Source organism: Mugil cephalus, chromosome 4, assembly GCF_022458985.1.
Source record: "Mugil cephalus isolate CIBA_MC_2020 chromosome 4, CIBA_Mcephalus_1.1, whole genome shotgun sequence".
NCBI classification, from domain to species: domain Eukaryota; kingdom Metazoa; phylum Chordata; class Actinopteri; order Mugiliformes; family Mugilidae; genus Mugil; species Mugil cephalus.
In genome coordinates this window covers 4,133,680-4,154,850 of record NC_061773.1, presented here as the reverse complement: position 1 = coordinate 4,154,850, position 21,171 = coordinate 4,133,680, and the positions used below count along the sequence as shown (strand labels likewise).

The following is a 21,171-nucleotide window of genomic DNA, read 5'->3' as shown; positions in this document are numbered from 1 at the left end:
GTAGTGTAGGACAACAGCTGCCAAACACGTTTTCTGTCTGTCAGAATGTCCTCTTCATATAAAGCTTTTTGAATGGTTATTGTAAATTCTCTTGTGCGGCTGCTCTATAAACCCGACCAGGGGCGTGGTTTACGGCATTTGCGTGACATGTGCGCATGCGCAGTGTACTGACCGCGCAGTTCCTTTTACGCCAGGCGTTTGAAAGCTGGCACGGTGATTTCGTCTGTAGTGGTTCTCCATCCCATCCTAACTGACATTTACTGCAAAGGTAAGACGTCCCAATTACTTTAACAATCGACCTTTCGAGTAACATTAAATGTAACACCTTACATTGGCTATAGTTGAATTTACCTGCAAGTAAATGCCTAATGTTCGGGAATAAGCCAACTTTATGCTCAGCAACAAACACATTAGCAGGCTAGTGCTAACATTAGCCGACTGACTTGGAGGGGACCGGCTGCTGGATCGGTCTATTTTCTGGAAATGAGAGACTGATTTCTATACTATTTTAGACAGTGGTGATAACTTGTGATGGTGACACAACATATACACCCTGTCAAGTACACATTTAATTCGACATGTGGTGTTGTATGTGCTATATTCCGACCGCCATGTGCCTCTATTTAAACTTGCAGAAGACCAGACAACCTTTAGCCTGTTAGCTCAGACGTTACTGTGCACAAACCGATTTGGAGTCAGTGGGGCCAACTGAGCTCAACCCAGACTGAGGCAATGTAGCCAGTGTAGCTTGGATAACGTTTAGCAAGCTAGCCTGGCTAACGTTACAGTAACAAAGAGTTGTGCACATGAGTTGACTTATTAGATAAGAGTAGTGACAATACACGTTAGCAAACGTTTGGTAACTTAATGTATCTCGAGTTTACGTCAGCCAATAGACACGTTCTGAAAAGGTATTGCTAAATGACGTCTACAGGTTGCTAAGCATTCAGAAATAGGCCACTCATAATGGTAAGGGACGTAGCCTCTTGGTACACTGTAAAACTTTCATTCATTCATTTTTTTTGTTTTGTTTACTCTTAGTTGCAAACATGGAGCTGAATGATGGTAACCTACAAACCCTGACTGAGTTCCTGAGAAAGACACTGGACCCAGATCCAGCAGTCAGACGACCAGGTGACAACTTGATGAGCCAGCACTACCTTACAAATCATTTCACAGTTTACAGCAAATCTAGTTAGAATTTAATCACCTAAGTATGAGCTTAATTTGGGTAGTTTCTGTTTCGCAGCACCCATTTATTTGTTTTTATCATTATTTTGTTTATTATTTTCTCTCAGCTGAAAAGTTTCTCGAATCTGTTGAGGGAAACCAGAACTACCCGTTGTTACTTCTCACATTGCTGGAGAAGTCCCAGGACAACGTGATACGAGTCTGCGCTGCTGTTACATTCAAGAACTACATCAAAAGAAACTGGAGAATTGTGAGTTTCATTATTCAGCATTAAGATCAGAAGATATTGGCTCTACACACAGTATTTAGTGCAGTTAAAATGGATTACACTTCACCTCTATCATGTGATTATTGTGGAATCATTGGGAATCTGACCTGAAAAGAAGCTACCTGCTCGTGCTCTGCCATGTCCATGAAATATGTCAGTATTTGAAAGAAGTATTTCAACTAGCAGGGCATCTGTCAGAGAAATTAGGAATATATTGACACAAGCGTGACACAGTTTAGTCAATACTTTTAATATGCAGCTAATTTAAACATTGTGAAACAGATATGTTTTATTTCTCGTGAGTCTGTGACATAAAGTTTAAGATTGAAAGAAGGCTCCTGGTTGATGCATCAGAGTTCTTTTTAGCCTGAAAGTCTGCTTGGGTTTATTCCTGTATATGTGTAGGCTGTACCCGTATTGTTCTGTAATTATGCTCCTGAAACACTAGGCGGAGACTGGTCAGTTGTGTTGATTTGCACTTTACACATGGGGAGTGGAACTGAGCAGTGCATGTTAGAGTTGAAGTAAATAAATGTTGTTCAGCCGTAAGTTTCACTACAATCACGTCAGCACAGAACATAGAAAAGATGTCTGAGAAGAGGTAGTGCACGAGTCGTAGGACTTCTAATTCCATACAGAGGTACGTGTGGGTAGGACCATGTGTATATTGTACTTGTTGCTAATGATGTGGTTTGTTTTGTCAAAGGTTGAAGATGAACCAAACAAAATATCGGATGCAGACCGGACAGCAGTCAAAGCAAACATTGTAAATCTGATGTTGAGCAGCCCAGAACAGATTCAGAAACAGGTATGCATCTGTCGTTGCATCTGAAAGGCTATAATGTGGAGTACGACTCAATAACAACGCGTTTACATGTGAACTGTATTTTCACAGTTGAGTGACGCTATCAGCATCATAGGAAGGGAAGACTTCCCTCAAAAATGGCCTGACCTTTTAACGGAGATGGTGACTCGCTTCAGAAGCGGAGACTTCCACATCATTAATGGAGTACTTCGTACTGCACATTCCCTCTTCAAGAGGTAGAGCCCATCTCTTAATGATTTAACAAGGTTCTCATGACTAACTTTATACAGAAGTGTTTAAATGTTTTCTGCTGTGTTTTACTTTTCAAGGTACCGACATGAGTTCAAGTCAAACGAGCTTTGGTCTGAGATAAAACTCGTACTGGACACGTTTGCTCTACCTCTAACAGAGCTGTTCAAGGTTTGTGATTTCTTGTTGTGTAGTTATCACAGTGCTTACAAGCAAGCAAGGAGATGTAAAGCAGTTAGAAGACATTTCCATGTGAGGTGTTTATATTCATCTTTTCTTCTTTGTTGTAGGCCACAATTGAGTTGTGTCAGACTCATTCTGCAGATGTCAATGCCTTGAAGGTCCTCTTCTCCTCTCTCACACTCATCTCCAAGCTTTTCTACAGCCTCAACTTTCAGGTCTGTTCAATTCCTTTGTACCAAACGTCTTTTGGAACCTTTTCCCCAGATATTGGATTAATTATTATTATTAATTTTATTTATTTCAAGAATTTGACAACACTGTCTTGATCTTGTTATTTTCACTTAGACAGATTGAGTCTCTGATGAGTTAATTTTTATCCCTTACATTAATTTAATCTTGTCATGGCATACAATCTAAGGTAAATTTATGTAGTCAAATATATTTCAGTTATTCATAAATGGTGACAGACCTGTAAACACTGAGTGGAAGCTGTGCGTTAGCGAGTAAGGAAAGTGTCATATGTAGTCGCCTTTAGCCTCCAGGTTAGTTCTCGTTTAGTAATTGATAAACACTTCAGTCTGTGACATTGTTATTTGCATCATTACACAGGACCTTCCAGAGTTCTTTGAAGACAACATGGAAACCTGGATGACCAATTTCCACGGCCTTCTGACTTTGGATAATAAGCTTTTACAAACAGATGTGAGTTGTCTTTATTGCTATTAAAGCAGTATATTTTAAACACTGCTGCTGAACTTATTTATTTATTTTTTTAAAACACTTATTTGTCTTCAACTCTTGTGACATTTCTTCAGGATGAGGAGGAAGCGGGACTCCTGGAGCTGCTGAAGTCTCAGATCTGCGACAACGCTGCTCTTTATGCTCAGAAGTACGATGAGGAATTTCAGCCGTACCTGCCGCGCTTTGTTACTGCTATCTGGAACCTTTTAGTTTCTACTGGCACGGAAGTCAAATATGACCTGGTGAGTGTACTGAGCCTTGACTATGTTCCTTTGTTGTTCTCGACGCTCACTTTGCCCTGGGCTAACAGTACACCTTGTCTTGGTTACAGCTTGTAAGCAATGCTATCCAGTTCTTGGCTTCAGTCTGTGAAAGGCCGCATTACAAGCATCTGTTTGAGGACCAGAATACTCTCACTAGCATTTGTGAGAAGGTCATTGTGCCCAACATGGAGTTCAGAAGTAAGGAAATGCCTTTTTCCTCATTGGATTGTACCTGAACTGTTATCAATAGCAAAATGTTGTTTAGGCCTCTTCTTGCTTGGGGGCAGACATGTGTTTATGTTCTGTGTGACGCTGACCAGATTGTCTCTGATGCCTGATTAGGTGCAGATGAGGAGGCTTTTGAAGATAACTCGGAGGAATACATCCGCAGAGACCTTGAAGGATCCGGTAAGATTTAGATGATCACTTTCTCTTAAAGGAACTGTTTATGGAAATACGTAAATACATTGTTCCTCCTTAATAGTCCAGACTGTCAGATTTCTCTCTTGCCATGCCAGAGTGGTCAAAACATAGTAGGTTCATTTATTTCAGTCAGAGTTAATTACAGTGCCTGATGATGACCATTCTTTCCCTTTACTTCCTTCCTCAGACATTGATACTCGCCGTAGGGCTGCCTGTGACTTGGTGAGAGGGCTTTGTAAATTTTTCGAGGCGCCGGTGACGGCAATCTTCTCTGGCTATGTGAACTCGATGCTGGCAGAGTACGCCAAGAACCCCGGGCAGAACTGGAAACACAAGGACGCTGCCATCTATTTGGTCACATCACTGGCTTCCAAAGCTCAGACACAGAAGGTGTGGTTGACAAATGTTTTCAAACATTATTGAGCATGTAGCCTCTAATGCAATGAAAAATAGTAATAAAATAATAAACTTTGTTTTATGTTTTTCCCATCAGCACGGAATAACGCAAGCTAATGAGTTGGTAAATTTGACCGAATTCTTTGTGAACCATATTCTCCCAGACTTAAAATCCTCCAATGGTAAGAGCACTTCAATATGCTGCAGATCACAGAATGTTTGTTCATATAAATACTGCTTATTTTGTTCATAAAATATCTTTAAGTGTTTCATCCAATTTTGCTGCTTCTTGCAACTGTATTCTACTTGTACTGTCATTGTAGTCAATGAGTTCCCAGTCCTGAAGGCAGATGCCATCAAGTATGTTATGATCTTCAGAAGTCAGGTACAAACTTGCTTTCTCTGTAACTTTTTAAAAATTTAAAAATACAACAAAGATTAATTCATCTGGGCTGATTCTGTATTTTTTCTCTTTTGCTTCAGCTTCCTAAGGAGCAGCTGCTGCAGGCGATTCCTCTACTGATAAATCACTTGCAGGCAGAGAGCACAGTGGAGCACACTTACGCTGCCCATGCCTTGGAGAGGCTGTTCACTATGAGAGGCCCCAACAACACAACACTGTGAGTGGCAGTCAGTATAATCATACATAATTGTATTGTGTATAATTCTTAAAGAATATTAGCAGTGGAGTGACTGTAGATGAGACAATTCAAATGAATTCTTTACTTAATGCGTCATGTGATATCATGTAATTGACCCAATATGGAACATACAGTCAATTTATTTTCTTCCTTCCTTGTTTCACCCACAACTTTCTAAGTTTTATGTACAACTGAGATGTAATGACATATGGGATCTATCTATTTTTCAGTATCACTTCAGCAGAGATGGCCCCTTTTACTGAGCAGCTGCTCAACTATTTGTTCAAGGCACTGGCTCTTCCTGGGTCTGCAGAAAACGAGTACATCATGAAGGGTAAACTCGCCTGCCATCGAAATGCTCCCCAGCATCTTTCAAACCAAGTTTTTTTTTTTTTTTTAGCAGCCTCATCATTTCTCTTTCTTCATTTCTAAAGCCATCATGCGCAGCTTCTCCCTGCTGCAGGAGGCCATTGTTCCCTACATTCCCACTCTGATTGGTCAGCTCACTCATAAGCTCCTCCAAGTCAGCAAGGTAACACACACCTTGTTAACAGTTTGTAGATGTGGTTAGATTTGTCAGAGTGCTTGTTTGGGTGGATACGTTTGTCAACTGTTTTCAAACTTTCGCCTGCTTTCAGAATCCCAGCAAGCCTCACTTTAACCATTACTTGTTCGAGTCCCTGTGCCTGTCTGTGCGGATCACCTGCAAGGCCAACCCCACTACTGTCGGCAGCTTCGAGGAAGCACTGTTCCCTGTCTTCACTGAGATCCTTCAGAATGATGTCCAGGGTATGTTAGTTACCCATGAAATAGACTAATTCCTTCATGTCTGATCAGAGTCGACTCAACTCATATTTGGTTTCTCCTCTGTTGCAGAGTTTCTTCCGTATGTGTTCCAGGTGATGTCCCTCCTCCTAGAGATCCACTCCAACTCAATTCCAGCGTCCTACATGGCTTTGTTCCCTCACCTGCTGCAGCCTGTACTATGGGAAAGGACAGGGAACATCCCCCCTCTGGTTCGACTGCTCCAGGCTTATCTGGAGAAGGGAGGTACCAACATTGCTGGTTCTGCTGCTGATAAAATAGTAAGTAATGGGGCAAAAACTAAATATCTGAAATGAAACATGTTTAAAAATGTATATATTAGTGACTCAATGCTTAATCCAGAAAATTGAGAAAATGTTATAATTGGATCCTGTCCTGTTCATCTTTCCTCCCTAGCCTGGTTTGCTTGGAGTTTTCCAAAAGCTTATTGCCTCCAAAGCCAACGACCACCAAGGTTTTTACCTTCTCAACAGCATCATAGAGCACATGCCTCCGTAAGTCAGTTAAGAATTGTCCCTATTCGAAGGGAGAGAAAATTTTGTATCTGGTAAAGGTTTAGATATTGACACTTTCGTTTTTATGTTCCCAGAGAATCTATCCTTCAGTACAGGAAACAGATCTTCATTTTACTCTTCCAGAGGCTGCAAAGCTCCAAAACCACCAAGTTCATCAAGAGTTAGTACAATCTTACAACTTTTGCTGTCGGTGAACTTTACACTCAGAAGAAAAACAGTTTTCACTTCTCTTTTGTTCTCCTTCTCACAGGTTTCTTGGTGTTTGTCAACTTGTATTGTGTCACATACGGAGCTATTGCACTTCAGGAGATTTTTGACAGCATCCAGCCGAAGTAAGTGGGTTTTCTATAAATAAACCACAACATGTCTAGAGAAAGTTCACTTGTATGTTACTTTGTTTTGATCAATCACCAGTGAAAAGAGATTAGGAAGCGGGAACCAAGTGTGTTGACACAAACTATTGAGAAGCATGTTGGACCTTTAAGCTTCAATTAAAGCTATTTTGCTCACTGCCACGGTGCATAATTTAAAGGGATGCTCCAGTCAAAGCTTTATCTTTTAGTTTCCTGGGACTTGTTGAACCCAAACTCAATTTTACTAGTGAAGTAGGTATTTACACCCTTTATCCTTCCATCCTGCTTCCTGCTGGTCAGAGTAAAAAACGATAATGATAGTAAAAAATAACTATTTTTTGGCTCACAAAACAAAGACAAACTGATAGTTTTGATTTTGCTATTGCAAGACATGACATTTATATGGACAGCTATAGAAGGTCATAGTTGCTGCTCAATTTCATATGACTTTGTAGTAATATTTCCTGATCCAAGGCATTTGCGGGTTTCCAGTGTTTCTTAACGTTTGGGCCAAATACAGGGGAGGAAAAAATGTAACCAAACCTTTTGAATTGCAGAATGTTTGGTATGGTGTTGGAGAAGATCATTATTCCAGAGGTCCAGAAAGTGTCTGGAACAGTGGAGAAGAAGATCTGTGCTGTCGGCATTACGAAAATCCTCACTGAATGTCCTGCAATGATGGACACAGAGTACACTAAACTCTGGTAAGAAATTAGCCTGAAGGAATATCATCTGCCATTTCCCCACTTTCCTCAATTTCCCCACTGTGGGACAAATCTATTATTTCTTTCTATTCTATCTACTGCATTTGTTTTTAATTTCATTGTGCCAGTTTAAAGCCTTAGTTCATCTACACAGGTAATTCTACTTTAGATGCATAAGGAAGGATAACATGACTAGTTGATACTTAAATTATATCAATCTTTAAATTAAAAGTGTTTTTCTAATATATATGAATTTTATGATGAATTTGTTGTTCTGGTTAAAACTAAAATAGATGAATTCATGTGTCTTCAGGACCCCGCTTCTTCAGGCCCTCATCGGTTTTTTTGAGCTGCCAGAAGATGACAGCATCCCAGACGATGAGCACTTCATTGATATTGAAGACACACCAGGCTACCAGACGGCGTTCTCACAGCTGGCCTTCGCCGGGAAGAAGGAGCATGATCCGATTGGAGATGCTGTTGGAAATCCGAAGATCCTGCTGGCCCACTCACTCCACAAGCTCTCTACTGCCTGTCCTGGAAGGGTGGGTTCAGACATTTTTATACAGAATACACTTCCAGTCACAAGTTTGGACACACCTTCTCATTGAATTCAACGAGAAGGTGTGTCCAAACTTTTGACTGATGGTTTTATTTAACTTCAAAGTTGTGATTTAATTGTGTTTGGGATTCAGGGAAAACAGAATAACGGATGGTGGTATGTGTTACTTTGGTGCAGGTTCCATCAATGCTGAGCACCAGCCTGAATGCAGAAGCCCTCCAGTACCTGCAGGGCTACTTACAAGCAGCCACTGTGCAGCTGGTTTGAGACTGAAGGGAAGGTGTTCACTGAATAAGAGTCCACAATACAGTGTGGCCACACGGCAGACCTGCTACAGCTGAGCTTGAGACTACAGATTTGACTGTAATATGATGGATCACCAGACATTTTGCCTGAATTAGGGGTCTGTTCTCTGATGGAAGTGTATTTTATGGGATTTTAAAGACATGACCAAAAGTTGACAAAAAATAACCGTTTTGCGCTTGGACCTTTTGGTTCACTGTGTGGGGAATGACTGAAACCGATTTTGATATCAGGGTCTGGTGCAATTTATTTCAGCAGCAACAGCAGAGAAAAAATTGAACAGTATTGTGGATTTTTGAATCATCAATCAAATGGGAGGGCTTTCTTCAATGTGCTTTTTTTTGTATGTTCAAATTCCTTTTTATGGAGGTTATGGAGACAGTAGTCAAACATAACTAAACATGATGCTTAATATTTTTCTGTTGCATGTTTCCCCTTGGACTTGTTCATGTCTGGTCTTTGTTTCCGCACTGTTTGTTTATGTGAATAAAAAGAGGCACTTGTATAGATCTGTTTTGCTGTCTGCAGTATTAACACGTATATATATTTTTTAATCTAACTTAATTTATTTGAAGATATTTCCTTTTTGTGGCCCAATCCTCTGCCCTTCAAGTTTAATAATGGCCACTCCTCACTAGTTATGTATCATTGGTACAGAGGTTGAGCTTAAAGAAAACTCAAGTAAGGCCCCTTGTTTTCATTTTAGATGTACCATGACCTGGATGGCTGAGAATCTTCAGACATCTATACAAGGTTGAATGAACTGGAGTTCTCACAACTCCAGGGAAAAAAAGATGAGACCAGATACTTTGCTGTCCCTTCAGTGTTTTAGAGCATACAGTACGAGCCTTTGGTCCATTGTTTAACATTAGTGAAAGACAGAACAAGCTTAGGACGATTTGATATGGCCGTTGGACGTCTTCATTTCAACGTTCTTGATGAAAGGCAGCATGCACTTGTCACCTCCCATGAAGCGATACGTTGCAACGTTTGCCTCCCAAGGTAGCAACCTGGAAGCCACAAGAGTCCCGCATTAGTTTGTCTCCTCTGTCATGAGTAACAGTTGATGAATGCTCTCATCGATACTTACGCTCTTGTGAGGAAAGGGATGTACATAATGCGAGGGATGCAGATCATTTGCTGTTCAGCCAAAATGGCCTTCATGGACTGCTGCACAGTGTAGAGAGGCTCTAGAGGTGGAATCAGACTCCGCATCTCTTTTCTGGTAGATGACACAAAACAAAACGTCAAAGTGTTGCCCGTCTGACTAGCTCAAATTGTGGAGGAAGTGATCTCACCTGATTTGACAGCCTGCAAACATCCCCGTGTCTACAATATAAGGGCACACTAGAGTGGTTTTGATGCCGTCCAGAGCCTCTGCTAGCAGCTCGTGCGTCAGTGACTCGTGGAAACCAACCGCTCCAAACTTACTGGCACAGTAATCCTGGATGGGGACGTAGATACCAGCAGGGTGATGAGCATTAGCTGTCAAATCGGCTAAACAGTCAATGTCTGCGAGTTTTCTGTTCATTCTGTCGTGCAGTATACCTCTACACATGCGGTGCTGAACAGCCCAAGAGCGCTGGCAATGGTTACGATGTGACCGTGGTTCCTTGCTTTCATCTGAGGCAGGAAGGCCTTTGTCATCTGTTCAGATTCAGAAAACTTTATTCGTCCATGGCAGACAATTTAAGGCATATGTGAGCAGCATGACATGGAAAACAGGCGCTTTTAAAGAATCAAAAAATAGAACAATACGAGAACCATGCCATAAATATTTGAAACATTTTAAAACGCCAATAGGGGATGTGAGCGTGGCTGTGTGAATAAAGTAAATAATACCTGTTGAGGGTTTATCCATAACAGAAATAGAGATTTTATAATTTATCAAAGAGGCCTAAAACCTTGGAAGAAAACTCCAAATCTGCATTGTTCACCAGGCTGCGTAGCCAGTCTGCTATTTAAAGCACTTCATGGGATGAGAGTCCAACAATAGAACAAACCCAGGGGTCAAACTAGTGCTAGTGAAGGGATTGGTTCAGTTCATTGAACTTGTAGAGGAAAAAGTTTGACCTCTGGGTCACTTTAATCTCAAACAGATCGCTTTAATTTGATGAAATGCACATGTTAAGGAATATAAACCCATATGACAATGAAATACATTTGTGGAAATATAGGAATATGCAAAACCAGACATGCCTTAATGTCTTCCATGCATTTGAAAGCAAATTGAGTTTGAAAGCTGGTGGAGACCATCTATCTGTTTGAAACATTTATTGACTGAACTGATCCTGCTCACCTGACAAATATTCCTTCATAGTTGGGACCATTGTCTTCTACCATAGGTTTAAATAGGGGCTCATAATACATCTTGAGTTCAAGTGATACCAATGTCCTTTGTCAGATCAGGTCAGGTGCATTTCAAAGTGTCAATATAAAAGAGAATACAACCGGCCGCATCGCCTTCTGTCACTGATTATATCTGATGTCTAATGAGTTTACAGTCCTGCCCTCTTCATTTATGAGCATGCCACTGACAGCAGTGTCAAACTCATTTTACTTCAGGGGCCACATACAGCCCAATTTGATCTCAAGCAGGCCGACCAGTAACATAATGTTATAATGACCTATAAAGAATGACATCTCCAGATTTTTTTGAGAAAAAAAAATAGTGTACAAGTAAATTAGGAGAATGTTCGCATTTAATAAACTTCTCAAAAAGAAAATTACATTTCTTAAGAAGAGTAAATGAAATTTGGTCACATTGCTGCTGCTGTTTAGTTCTGAGTTTCAGTGTTGTGTTCTCTTACTAAACAGTTTACAAATTATGAATAGCATTTACTTTCATTGAAAAATTGCAGTCTTATTTAATTTTCGCATTTTTCAAGTTCGCCTCTGGCGGGACGCTTTTGGCTGGCTGCAGTGTGTTTGACGCCTGTGATTTAAGAGGATCAAAAACAGAATCACATGCTTCCTTATGTTTGCACATTTATATTCATTTTATTCTGGGGATGAGTAAACATGCCGCCCACCATTTGAATGCTTAGGTCAACCTGTACCCATTTTGCAGTCAGGACATGATGTGTTAACGACCCAGCCGCTGTGCTGCGTGACAGACTGCTCTGATCCCTTCACGCATCACGGCACAACACTAACCCCAGCTGGCGGGGGCTGGGGGCGGGGGGCAATGAATAGATGTTACATAATCCAGTCAGACTGGTTGAACGCTTTAGCTCTGTGTCTATAAAGCAGAGGGCCACTGTTTTATAGGAATGTGTGCGTAAAATGCGTGCGTAAAATCTCACCCAAAACAGCGCATGGCAGTTTACCAGGAGAGTCCTCTCCAGGAGCTCGTCAGGACAGTCTAGCAGCCTCCGGCCCGCCACCACGCCTGCGTTGTTGACAAGGATAGAGACATGCCCGACCTCTGCTCTCACCCTGTCCGCCGTCTCATAAATGCACTGACGCTTGGACACGTCCACCGTGTACGTGTGAACCTCAACTCCCAGCTCCCGGGCCAGTTTGGCGGTCTGCTCGTTGGCATCCGCGTTGCAGTCCCACAGCACCAAGCGCGCTCCCTCTTTGGCAAACTCCAGGGCGAACAGCCGACCCAGCGCGCCCCCGGCGCCCGTGATCAGACAGAGCTCCCCATCAATGCACTTGAGCCTCGGCCGGAGGAAAGTCTGGACGACGGCGCTCAGGATGGAGTAGGTCAGGTCGATGAGCATCAGCAGCAGGTCCACTAAAAAAATCATGATGCTCCAGAGCAGCCTGGTCCTTGTGAGCCCAGGAGAAGCTGAAGAGCAGCATGAGCAGACCGCCACGCCGTGATTGGATGCTCATTTTATATAACTAGTGTGTGTCGGATTAGGACGCTGAGAGACGGTGACCACCAATAGAGGGCCGTTTTGACTGACTAACTCGTGCACATTCATAACTCGCTCATATAAGACTGAAGCAGGGATTAAGACAAGAAGCTGGTCTTACATTTTTGGAGTCCAGACGAATAACACTCTGAACAGAAAGCTCACATGTAATAGTGCATGAAGATGGAGAAGATGATGGATTAGTTATTTCTGAGTATTGGTGTCCTGGTTTCAACTTTTGTTTTTTAAACTGAGCAACTGTCTGGCTGCTTGTGACCTGGATCACATTTAATTAAATGGCTCACGGCTGCTTTCTTACCACAAATTCACCATCAATCTGGGCCTCTTTGAGCATACAGAATATTTGAGGTGCACACATGTAAATTGTGAGACATTATTTGATTGAAGAGTAGTGTTTTTCACAGAGGGTAAAATGCAGATCACCAATTCTTACATCAGAGTATAGCTTTAGGAAGCACAACTAGTGTGGAAACGATGAGGATTACTGCTGTCCCTGACTTGGAAAAATATGTCCTTCAACAATTATTAGAAGTGTAGTTAAAAGTATACAGTACCACAGTTGTTCTCCTGACTCCTGACATTCCTGACATCTCAGACATTAATATATTCGAAGACAGCTGTGCAACATCTTTAATTGTTGCATAGTCATAGTTTGAGTGTAAAATCATGATGAGAGACTCAGGGACTCAGCTCAAGACAGAAGCGTTTGTTAGTAAAGGTGCCACTGAAGATCGATATAGTTATGCAGTGTTGGTGTATTTTGGTGCAGGTGAAGGTCTATTTTGGTTTACATCTTTCCTCAAACCCTTGATACTTTTCCTCATGTGCATTTGTTTGATTATCAAATTAAACTGTATTGGAATAATGCTGGCAAACAGCTTGTTGTTTATAAAAGTCATATAAAAGATCACAAAAACATTGTCTTCATTTTTACCTCTGTCACAGTTTTCACAGTGAACCACTTTATTTTTAGTGTTTAATCCATGACTGGTCCACCTATTACGTAGAGACATTCCTTTCATCTGTTATAGTAAGTTATTCCTGATCCATGATGTGAGGAGGATTATCCAGCTCTGAGCAAAATGTTAAGGTGATAAACTGCTTAGCACGTGCGCTCAAATCCCCCATATGTGACTTTTTATTAAAATTCATTATAAAAATTTTTCTTTCTTTTTCTTTTTTTCACTGCTAATAGTCAAATTTTAATTTAACTCTTTTTAAAATACAGCCTTTTAAGATACTTCAGTCCTTCCACTAGGGTTGCAGGAGAGTAGGTTGTTGTGGAAGTGAAGACTTTGTGTCTTGGGAAAAGCCTCAAGTTGTGACTGGCATTGACTGTTACGTAATCCTCTTCAAAACTTTGGTCATGATATAGCATGACGCATTGTAGTATGACAAATGTTTTCATAACAGGTGATGGAAAAATTCCTGTTTGTTAACGGTAGGAAATATAATCCAACCTATGATAGACAGTTTAAATGAATCACATTCTGTCTGAATCTCACCACAGTGACGTGAAACAGAGCGAAGTAATGACTACTCTTTAGTCATCTGACTTTTTTTTCTGGTTCCAGCACGCTGAATGTGCTTCTGTCTTTAAATGTTAACACACTGTGAGTTTGGACTCATGAAACAACAGGAGTATGTCACTTCTGGGAAATTGTGGTGGGAACTGTCCCAAATAAACAAACTATGAATTGTTAAAAATCTTCAACAAAGCTTTTGAATCAAAAATTAAACATGGTTAACATTAAACTACTACTGAATCATTTTTAATGTTTCATTGGATGTAGCATTGTTCCCCGATCAGCCACAACATTAAAACGACTGACACGAGAAGTAATTGTTGGGAAACATTTGGACCTGGTATTCATTCATGTGGATGTTACTTAGACATGTAGCACACACCTAGACCAGACCAGACACCCCCACCCCATAACAATGACACTCCTTGATGGCAGCAGCCATCCCCAGCAGGATGCAGCCTGACACTGTTCCAGTAGGTCCATGTTCATTCTCTGACGAGTCACAACTGTTTTGGAGGCACACAATATTAGGCTCAGTGGGTAGAGAGAGTTGTTCACGAACCAAACGGTTAGCGGTTCAATCCCCAGAATGTGCCATATGCTGAAGTGTCCTTTAGCAAGACACTGAACCCCCAGTTGCTCCCACTGCAACTGGCACTGGTGTGTGGATGTGTGTGTTCTTGCGTTACCGTTATTAACATCAGTCACTATGCACAATTTTAAATGAGTACGTAAACGTGACACCAGAGGGTGCTGTTATATAAAGTATGGAGGCTTCATCCACAGTCAAGCTCAGTCTGGATCTCACCAGCTCGCTCTAATGCTTCACATTCCTGCTTTTATCATTCGACTAGTTCCATTTTTAACAAACACATTTCAGTTGATGTAGTGACACTCATCGCACCAACACTAGATTATCATCTTTTATTAAGCATCAGTCAGTAAAAGGAAGGAGACGATTGCTTCAAAACTGCTCATTATAGACATTTTCCTAAAGCTTCTCAAATGATATTTACAAGTTCTGTGTGTCAAAGTTCAATAGCGCTACATGCGTTGAACAACAAGGAAACCACAACAAAAAAGAATATTCTACAAAGTCAACGGGTACAAAGTATGAAACTTTACAAAACAAACATTTTCTTCAGAAACAGTAAGCGGCAGCGTTGAGACCTGTGTGAGTTGAGCAGAGTGATTGTTTCCCTGAAGCGGGGGGAAGATTCACAAAATGACATGATGCGTCTTTGTTTGGCTTGAACCTCTTGTGTTCCGTATTGATCTCAAAATAAAATGGTTACTTAATGACATTGTAAATTGTGCTTTTGGAAATTGTGTTTGAACCAATATTGTGTGCTGACATTTCTGTTTGTCAGCAGAGGATTTAAGTTGGGAGAAATCAATAAAGTGCTGTTTAGAAAACAAGAAAAAGAAATTATAAAAAGCAACGAGGACATTGTTAACATTCATCCAGCACAGAAAAGAGCCGTATTCATGAAAACGGAATATGGCTTGTTTGGAAGAAAGTTCACTAATGATTAGAGGCTCAGCATTTTCTCATTAATTACTGCAGGGGATGAGTGCATCATTCTTCACTGTGAAACACACCCTCCCCATTTTTATGTCTCTGACACCTTCAGCAGTGAAATTCATACGACATACATTTATCACTATGCGGCGTTAAGGGCTGGGCTGTAAAATGCCCAATCACCAGTGAGTGTATTGTTTCTCCCCTTTTTGTCTGACTCTTTTGTTTCAAAGTTTGTTCCTCAGAACAGATTGACACCATCAGACCAAAGACACTGCTGTAATTGAGCCTTTCCCATACGCCTGGAGTCCCTTAGCATAGCCAGGGTGATATTTATGGAAGAGTTGAAAGCACACTCTAAAGGATGCTTCAACCCAAATGCCAGTTTTGCATTGTCATTCTGCGCAACAACAGACTCAAGCACAGTGAAGGAAAATTGCACACAAGTGGTGTGTCCTTAACTCAGCTGCTAGCTTTGTCTCTTAATAACAGAGTGTAATGGAAGTGGTTTTGCCTGAGGACTGCTTTGTGCCCCAGGACAGAACAGGACCAAGCTCTCAAGATTGTGTTTTTAATGATGATCCTGCCTTTGTTAAAGACTAATATGGGCTGAAGTTGGACATGAGGAGAGGCAGCGCAGTGCTGCTGCCATCGTTAGGGATGTCAGTTGCGATCAGACTGACAGCTCTGCTGCACAGCTCTGTCTGTCACACGGCACTTGTTCCTTTTCCATTCACGTTACACACTCACTCCTTTCAGGAGTAGGTAGCTGAAGTGTTGGTTTGCATCGTTGCTGTTGCACCGTAGTGTCAGGAGAACACTCGTGTGGTCACGCTCTGTCTGTTCTTTTGTGTTTTGCTGAGGCGTGCGCATGGTTGCATGAGAACGAGAAGGTGAAATAAACCGATGACGTGGCAGTCTGATCGAGAGGCCTGAAATCCAGTTTTGTGTTTGCATAATGTCTTCTGGATTGGCCTCACTGAAGTCACAAGTAAGCAGAGAACAAGTGAGATGAACAGATACATGAATGGATGAATGAATGAGAATGCTCTCTGTGCTTGCAGTTTGCCATTTGAGTCTTTAAGGACTCCATGTCTACAAATTAGGCTATTTCTTGCTTCGAATGGGAGCCATCTAGTCATCTCAACCATCACCATGGAAACAGTGGTCGTTCTCTCTGCTGAGTGAGTCTGCACCTGTTTGTTTTTGTGGACTGGGCCTTTTTCATGTAAATGCTGGGTGCATTTAAGTGTAAGTGTGCAGGAAAGACGTTAGGGAGGGCTGCGGACATCTAATGCATCAGCGTGACTGCACGATGACCCAGATTGCTATGTGTTTATTTGTTGTACGGTTTTATTTAATGTCATCCAGCTTCATTGGACAGGGCACGGCGACAGATTCAGTGTGCAGGGTTGGCGTTCCTTAAAAGCAAAGGCACAGAAATATCTAACTCATGTCTAATGACTGCAAACGATCATACGCAGTTAATACTAGGATTTCTTTTAAGCTGCACTAATAGAAAGAGCTGTAGCATGCTTGCATGATAGGTTGTAAAGTAATTAATATTACGACACCATGCTTGTATGGCTGTTGTTGTAAGAAGGAGCACCAAATGACAACACCTAGGTTACTGTGATGGGTTTAGAATCAGGTGCATTCGGAGAAGCAAGATATTTGGTTGAACTAAAACGGGCCCAAGCTGTACATAGCTGCAAGATGTCTTTATGTTTCTAAGAGATGTCATGTGGACTCATGTGAGCATAACGGAAGACCCACAATGTGTAAGCAATCAAATTATCTTTTGAAAGTGCTCTGTTCCCTCATTTTTATTCTTTTATCCTTCTTTTTATTTTGATCCTCCATCACCTGCTGTCTCTTTCAGAGGCCGGCGCACTCTCTATCAAGCATGTTACATGTTTGCCCTGAATGAGCAAGTATGGCTCCCTGAAACATGTCAGATTCTGTTGTTTAAAAAGGAATGCTCAAAAGATTTTAAGGTAAAACATTAAAACTATCTGTATGAGTTACCAGAAAGACCAAGATTCTTTGGTTCTTCACATTGTACGAAGGATCAAGGACAGACATTTTACAGGGAGACAGTAGCAAACAATACAAATGATTTCACCTACTACAGAATATCATCTAATAAATGCAACCCCATTAAAATAATGCAGGACAAGTTCTTAAATGCGAAAGTATGATGTAAGCACAAGATATCTGCCTAAGAGTCCATTCTTTTAGAAAATATCTTAAAAATATAAATATTTTTTTGTACAGTAAATGTGTACCTTTTGTTGTACAGTCTACTTGAGTACTTATACATGTACAATGTTCATACTGGAAGAGCAACACTGAAAACCTCTGGGATTTCAGCAGTCGTCCTTTCCAGCTATGCTCATAAGTGCTGTCATTTTATGCAGAGTTCAGTTTATCAGCTACAACCGGAACACCTCTGAGAAAGTTCCCAAAATGACCCGAGACTGCTTTTTGTTTTTTCTCTGGATCCAAAATGATCCTGACCTCTGATGACACCACCGACACAGGCAGGGACAAGCACACACATTTAGAAACGAGTAAACAAGCAAGAAAAACACATATCCTTCTTGTGGGTTCATAATAAAAATAATCATCACGTTAAGGTGCTCTCTCTTGCCAGCAGTCGGGCACAATAGGAACAACAATGAAATTGATGGATGCAGCCTCACAGTGTCTCTGTGGCATCTAATTGTTTTCTGTGCAGTAAAAAATGTCAACAAAACTCCAGCTGAACAGAAACACTTGATTCTCCTAAAGGTCACACTTAAGACAAGAGAACACTACATAACTTTTTTTTTTATATATGTACAGATATGAAAGGTTATTATTACTCTCACACACGTATGCATGTGCCCTCTGTTTCTTTCTCATTCATACAAACAAAAACATGGAGACAACATGAACTAAGGCCAGTTTTGAGGAATACAGGAAGCAAACTATACATTTTCCCAACATTTCACATTTATAAGATACGCTGTGATTAAACACTCTGTGTATAAAGTTAAAATGTATGCTCAACCGTAATATTACAATATAGTTATTTGAAATACCCCAGCTGAATGTGCCATGTTTCAATGCCCTTCCTGGATTGCTACAGATTTAACTATAGCCTCTGCTATAGTGGCTTTTAAAGTGGGATCCATGAATATCAGAAAATTCATGTTCTGGCTTATAAAAACAACATACTGCACTCTTACATGTAGGCTAAATGTTGAATCTGGGCCTAAGCAAATGTATAAATTGTATAAATTAGACTGCATTAGTTGCTGCTTTTAAAGTCTCTTAAGAGTCTTTAATCAATTTATTCAAGAGTCACTAGTAGGTAAAAGTTTGAGAGCTCAACACAAAAATTTCCCCATCGTCCACACTTGTTTCCATGGAAGAAGTATTTTGTATTGTGGTTCTTCAACTGTTTTCAGTGCCTTTCATATTTTTTTGGGAAGTTCACTGTGCGTCTTATTCGCTCTCCACTTCCTCTGCTGCCCTGTCGCCTGCTTGTTCTCTCTGTGGTCTGTATCTTTTATTTGTTTTTTATAACTTTAAGAGCTGGAGTGACTCTTCTCTCCCTGAAGTGGCTGTAGTTCCTGAGCCATGTGGTTCTCTTGTCCCTCTAGAGGCAGTGTGCTATTTCCCAGCTTCTTCTGGGGGCCCTCCATGTGGTTGGAACCCTGCTGGATGGTGGAGTGATGGCCAAACTTGGGGCTGGCTTTTTCCAGGAGTCTTTGGGTTGCGCTGGTGCCCGAACCATCGTGTAAGTGCTCCTCCTCATCTGTGTCAGCATCAATGAACTTATTTATGGTTGCGTCGTGGAATGTGAAGATGCTTGGCAGTAAATTCTCAGGGCTCTTGATGGGTGTCCTGCTGCTGGCAGTTGTGTAGATGGACACCTCAGGGCTCTGGACAGATGAGCTGTCCGAGAGGAGTCCTGTCCCTGAATCCTCACCATCTTTGAAGTTGACTTTCAGCGAGCGGCTTTTGAGAGGGTTGTTTAAGCGCAGGCCTCTAGGGCTCTCAGAAAACGGGCTGGGCTTGGTACCTTCTCCTGTCTCAGGTTTTGAGGTGTCCTGGGATCCTTCATGCTCATTTTCCAGTGTGGGCTCTAGACTGGGGTGGGTACTGACCTTCCCTGGCATGCTGCTTACCGGGCTGTGGGAAAGACGAGAACTCTCTGGAAACTCAGTGGCACAGCTGATGAAGCTGTCGATGCTAGACATGCTCTTCATGTCCGTCACTGCCTCCGCTGTACTTGACATGCCTTTAGTAGGGATGCTTCCCATCTCAAACTCAGCTCTCTGTCTCATTGATTTGGACAGGGTCCCTTTTTCCTTGCTGTTAATGTCGGGTTGTGACTCGGCCTTGGCCATCTTGTTGTACATCTCCTCTAGTTTCTGTACGCTCAGATGCTGAGGGCTGATCGAAGGCTTGGCCTGCTCTTGGTAGCTTGGTTCCAGGGTCTTGGAGGGGCTGCTGAGGTTGGTGTGTGATTTTAATTTGGGGGTCCCTCTCTGCTGGAGAGGAGACACGTGATTATCATGGACTTTCTCCTTATCATCAGTTTTTTCCACCATGACATCCATGAGCTCTACACTGCGACCAAATGCGTCTTTAATGTTCATAGAGACAATGCTACCATTTCTCTTAGCTCTCTCCAGAGCCTCCCTCCTTTTGATGGCTTTCTCCTGCCTCTTCTGCTCTTTGTAGAACTCAGAGAAGTTGTTCACAATGATGGGGATGGGTAAGGCTATCACCAGTACTCCTGCAATGCAGCATAAACCCCCAACTATCTTCCCCAAAAGAGTTTTGGGATAGATATCTCCATAACCCACTGTGGTCATGGTAATGGTAGCCCACCAGAAGGACGCTGGTATGCTTTTAAACTTGGTGTCTTCTTCATCCTTCTCAGCAAAGAACACAAGACTGGAGAATATCATGATGCCCATTGCCAAGAAGAGGATTAGGAGGCCTAGCTCGTTGTAGCTCCTCCTCAGAGTGAAACCCAGAGACTGAAGACCTGTAGAGTGACGGGCCAGCTTCAGAATACGCAAGATCCGCATGATCCGGAAAATCTGAACCACGCGGCGTACGTTCTGAAATTGCAGCACACTCTTGTTGGACTCTGTCAGAAAGATGGTGACGTAATAGGGTAGGATGGCCAACAGGTCGATAACATTCAAAGGACCTTTAAAGAACTTCCATTTGTTGGGAGAAGAGAGAAAGCGGAGCAAATACTCCATGGTAAACCAGGCAATACACACAGCTTCCACATGGGCCAGTTGTGGGTTGTCTGAGGCTTGACCAAACTCATCAGTATCCTGCAGCTCTGGGAGGGTGTTCAGAGACAAGGCAATGGTGGACAGCACGATGAAGAGGATGGAGATAATTGCCAGGATCTGGAAAAAAACAGAGGAGAAGAAACATTAAGAAGTACTGAAGGATAAAGAGTAATGTCTGTGGAATACACCACAGTGCTCTGCACTCATTCTGGCATTTTGCTGGAATAGCAGGTAGTATCAGTTCCTCTTTGTTTCAGGCTAAAATATCTGTACGTTTTTGCAGACATACATGTCCCATTCAGGTTGAATCTCACTCAGGTAATATCCTGACTTCTTCTAGCAGCAGAAATCTGGCATTTTTGAATTTAAGTGAATTCTCTCAACAACTATCAGAGGCTTTGTAATAAAATACACAAAATCAATCTGAATTAACTGTAATGGTAACTTCCAGTGTACATTTCCACAGATTTGATTCCACAGATTGTTTTCTTTTTTTTTTTTACTT

The 21,171-nt window shown here is 41.6% G+C and overlaps 3 protein-coding genes across 3 annotated transcripts in view; 1 reads left to right on the top strand and 2 right to left on the bottom strand.

Moving 5' to 3' along the window:
* The first annotated feature begins 150 nt into the window (after window positions 1-150).
* On the top strand, window positions 151-8,927 carry cse1l (CSE1 chromosome segregation 1-like (yeast)). Its single transcript, XM_047583367.1, has 25 exons — window positions 151-268; window positions 1,042-1,134; window positions 1,299-1,441; window positions 2,166-2,267; window positions 2,355-2,500; window positions 2,594-2,684; window positions 2,804-2,911; window positions 3,306-3,398; window positions 3,512-3,679; window positions 3,769-3,898; window positions 4,043-4,108; window positions 4,311-4,513; window positions 4,617-4,701; window positions 4,843-4,904; window positions 5,003-5,139; window positions 5,391-5,494; window positions 5,595-5,692; window positions 5,799-5,949; window positions 6,037-6,245; window positions 6,382-6,479; window positions 6,575-6,660; window positions 6,751-6,832; window positions 7,411-7,557; window positions 7,871-8,102; window positions 8,297-8,927. Exons 2-25 carry the CDS (start codon window positions 1,050-1,052, stop codon window positions 8,384-8,386), a joined length of 2,916 nt encoding a protein of 971 aa, XP_047439323.1. The 5' UTR covers window positions 151-268; window positions 1,042-1,049; the 3' UTR covers window positions 8,387-8,927.
* Window positions 8,644-13,334, bottom strand: LOC125006884 (retinol dehydrogenase 10-like). Its single transcript, XM_047583368.1, has 5 exons — window positions 11,728-13,334; window positions 9,971-10,069; window positions 9,721-9,866; window positions 9,513-9,644; window positions 8,644-9,432 (listed from the first exon to the last, which is right to left on the bottom strand). The coding sequence occupies exons 1-5, from the start codon at window positions 12,175-12,177 to the stop codon at window positions 9,312-9,314; spliced, it is 948 nt and encodes a 315-aa protein (XP_047439324.1). The 5' UTR covers window positions 12,178-13,334; the 3' UTR covers window positions 8,644-9,311.
* Window positions 13,335-14,745: 1,411 nt separating this feature from the next.
* The window catches only part of LOC125006108 (potassium voltage-gated channel subfamily B member 1-like), a 35,810-nt gene continuing 29,384 nt past the window's right edge, over window positions 14,746-21,171 (bottom strand). The window contains exon 3 of the mRNA XM_047581845.1: window positions 14,746-20,783. Coding sequence (XP_047437801.1) covers window positions 18,933-20,783 — 1,851 coding nt within the window. The 3' untranslated portion in view covers window positions 14,746-18,932. The remainder of the gene's footprint in view (window positions 20,784-21,171) is intronic.

Bases quoted from the DNA above. Each gene is read 5' to 3' on its own strand.
- cse1l (XM_047583367.1), top strand. From the start codon at position 1,050: ATGGAGCTGAATGATGGTAACCTACAAACCCTGACTGAGTTCCTGAGA. The intron at 1,135-1,298 runs GTGACAACTTGA...ATTTTCTCTCAG, and splicing joins TCCAGCAGTCAGACGACCAG to CTGAAAAGTTTCTCGAATCT. The intron at 6,661-6,750 runs GTTAGTACAATC...TCCTTCTCACAG, and splicing joins AACCACCAAGTTCATCAAGA to GTTTCTTGGTGTTTGTCAAC.
- LOC125006884 (XM_047583368.1), bottom strand. From the start codon at position 12,177: ATGATTTTTTTAGTGGACCTGCTGCTGATGCTCATCGACCTGACCTAC. The intron at 10,070-11,727 runs GTGAGATTTTAC...GAATCTGAACAG, and splicing joins ACTGCCATGCGCTGTTTTGG to ATGACAAAGGCCTTCCTGCC. The intron at 9,433-9,512 runs GTAAGTATCGAT...TGTGGCTTCCAG, and splicing joins ATCCCTTTCCTCACAAGAGC to GTTGCTACCTTGGGAGGCAA.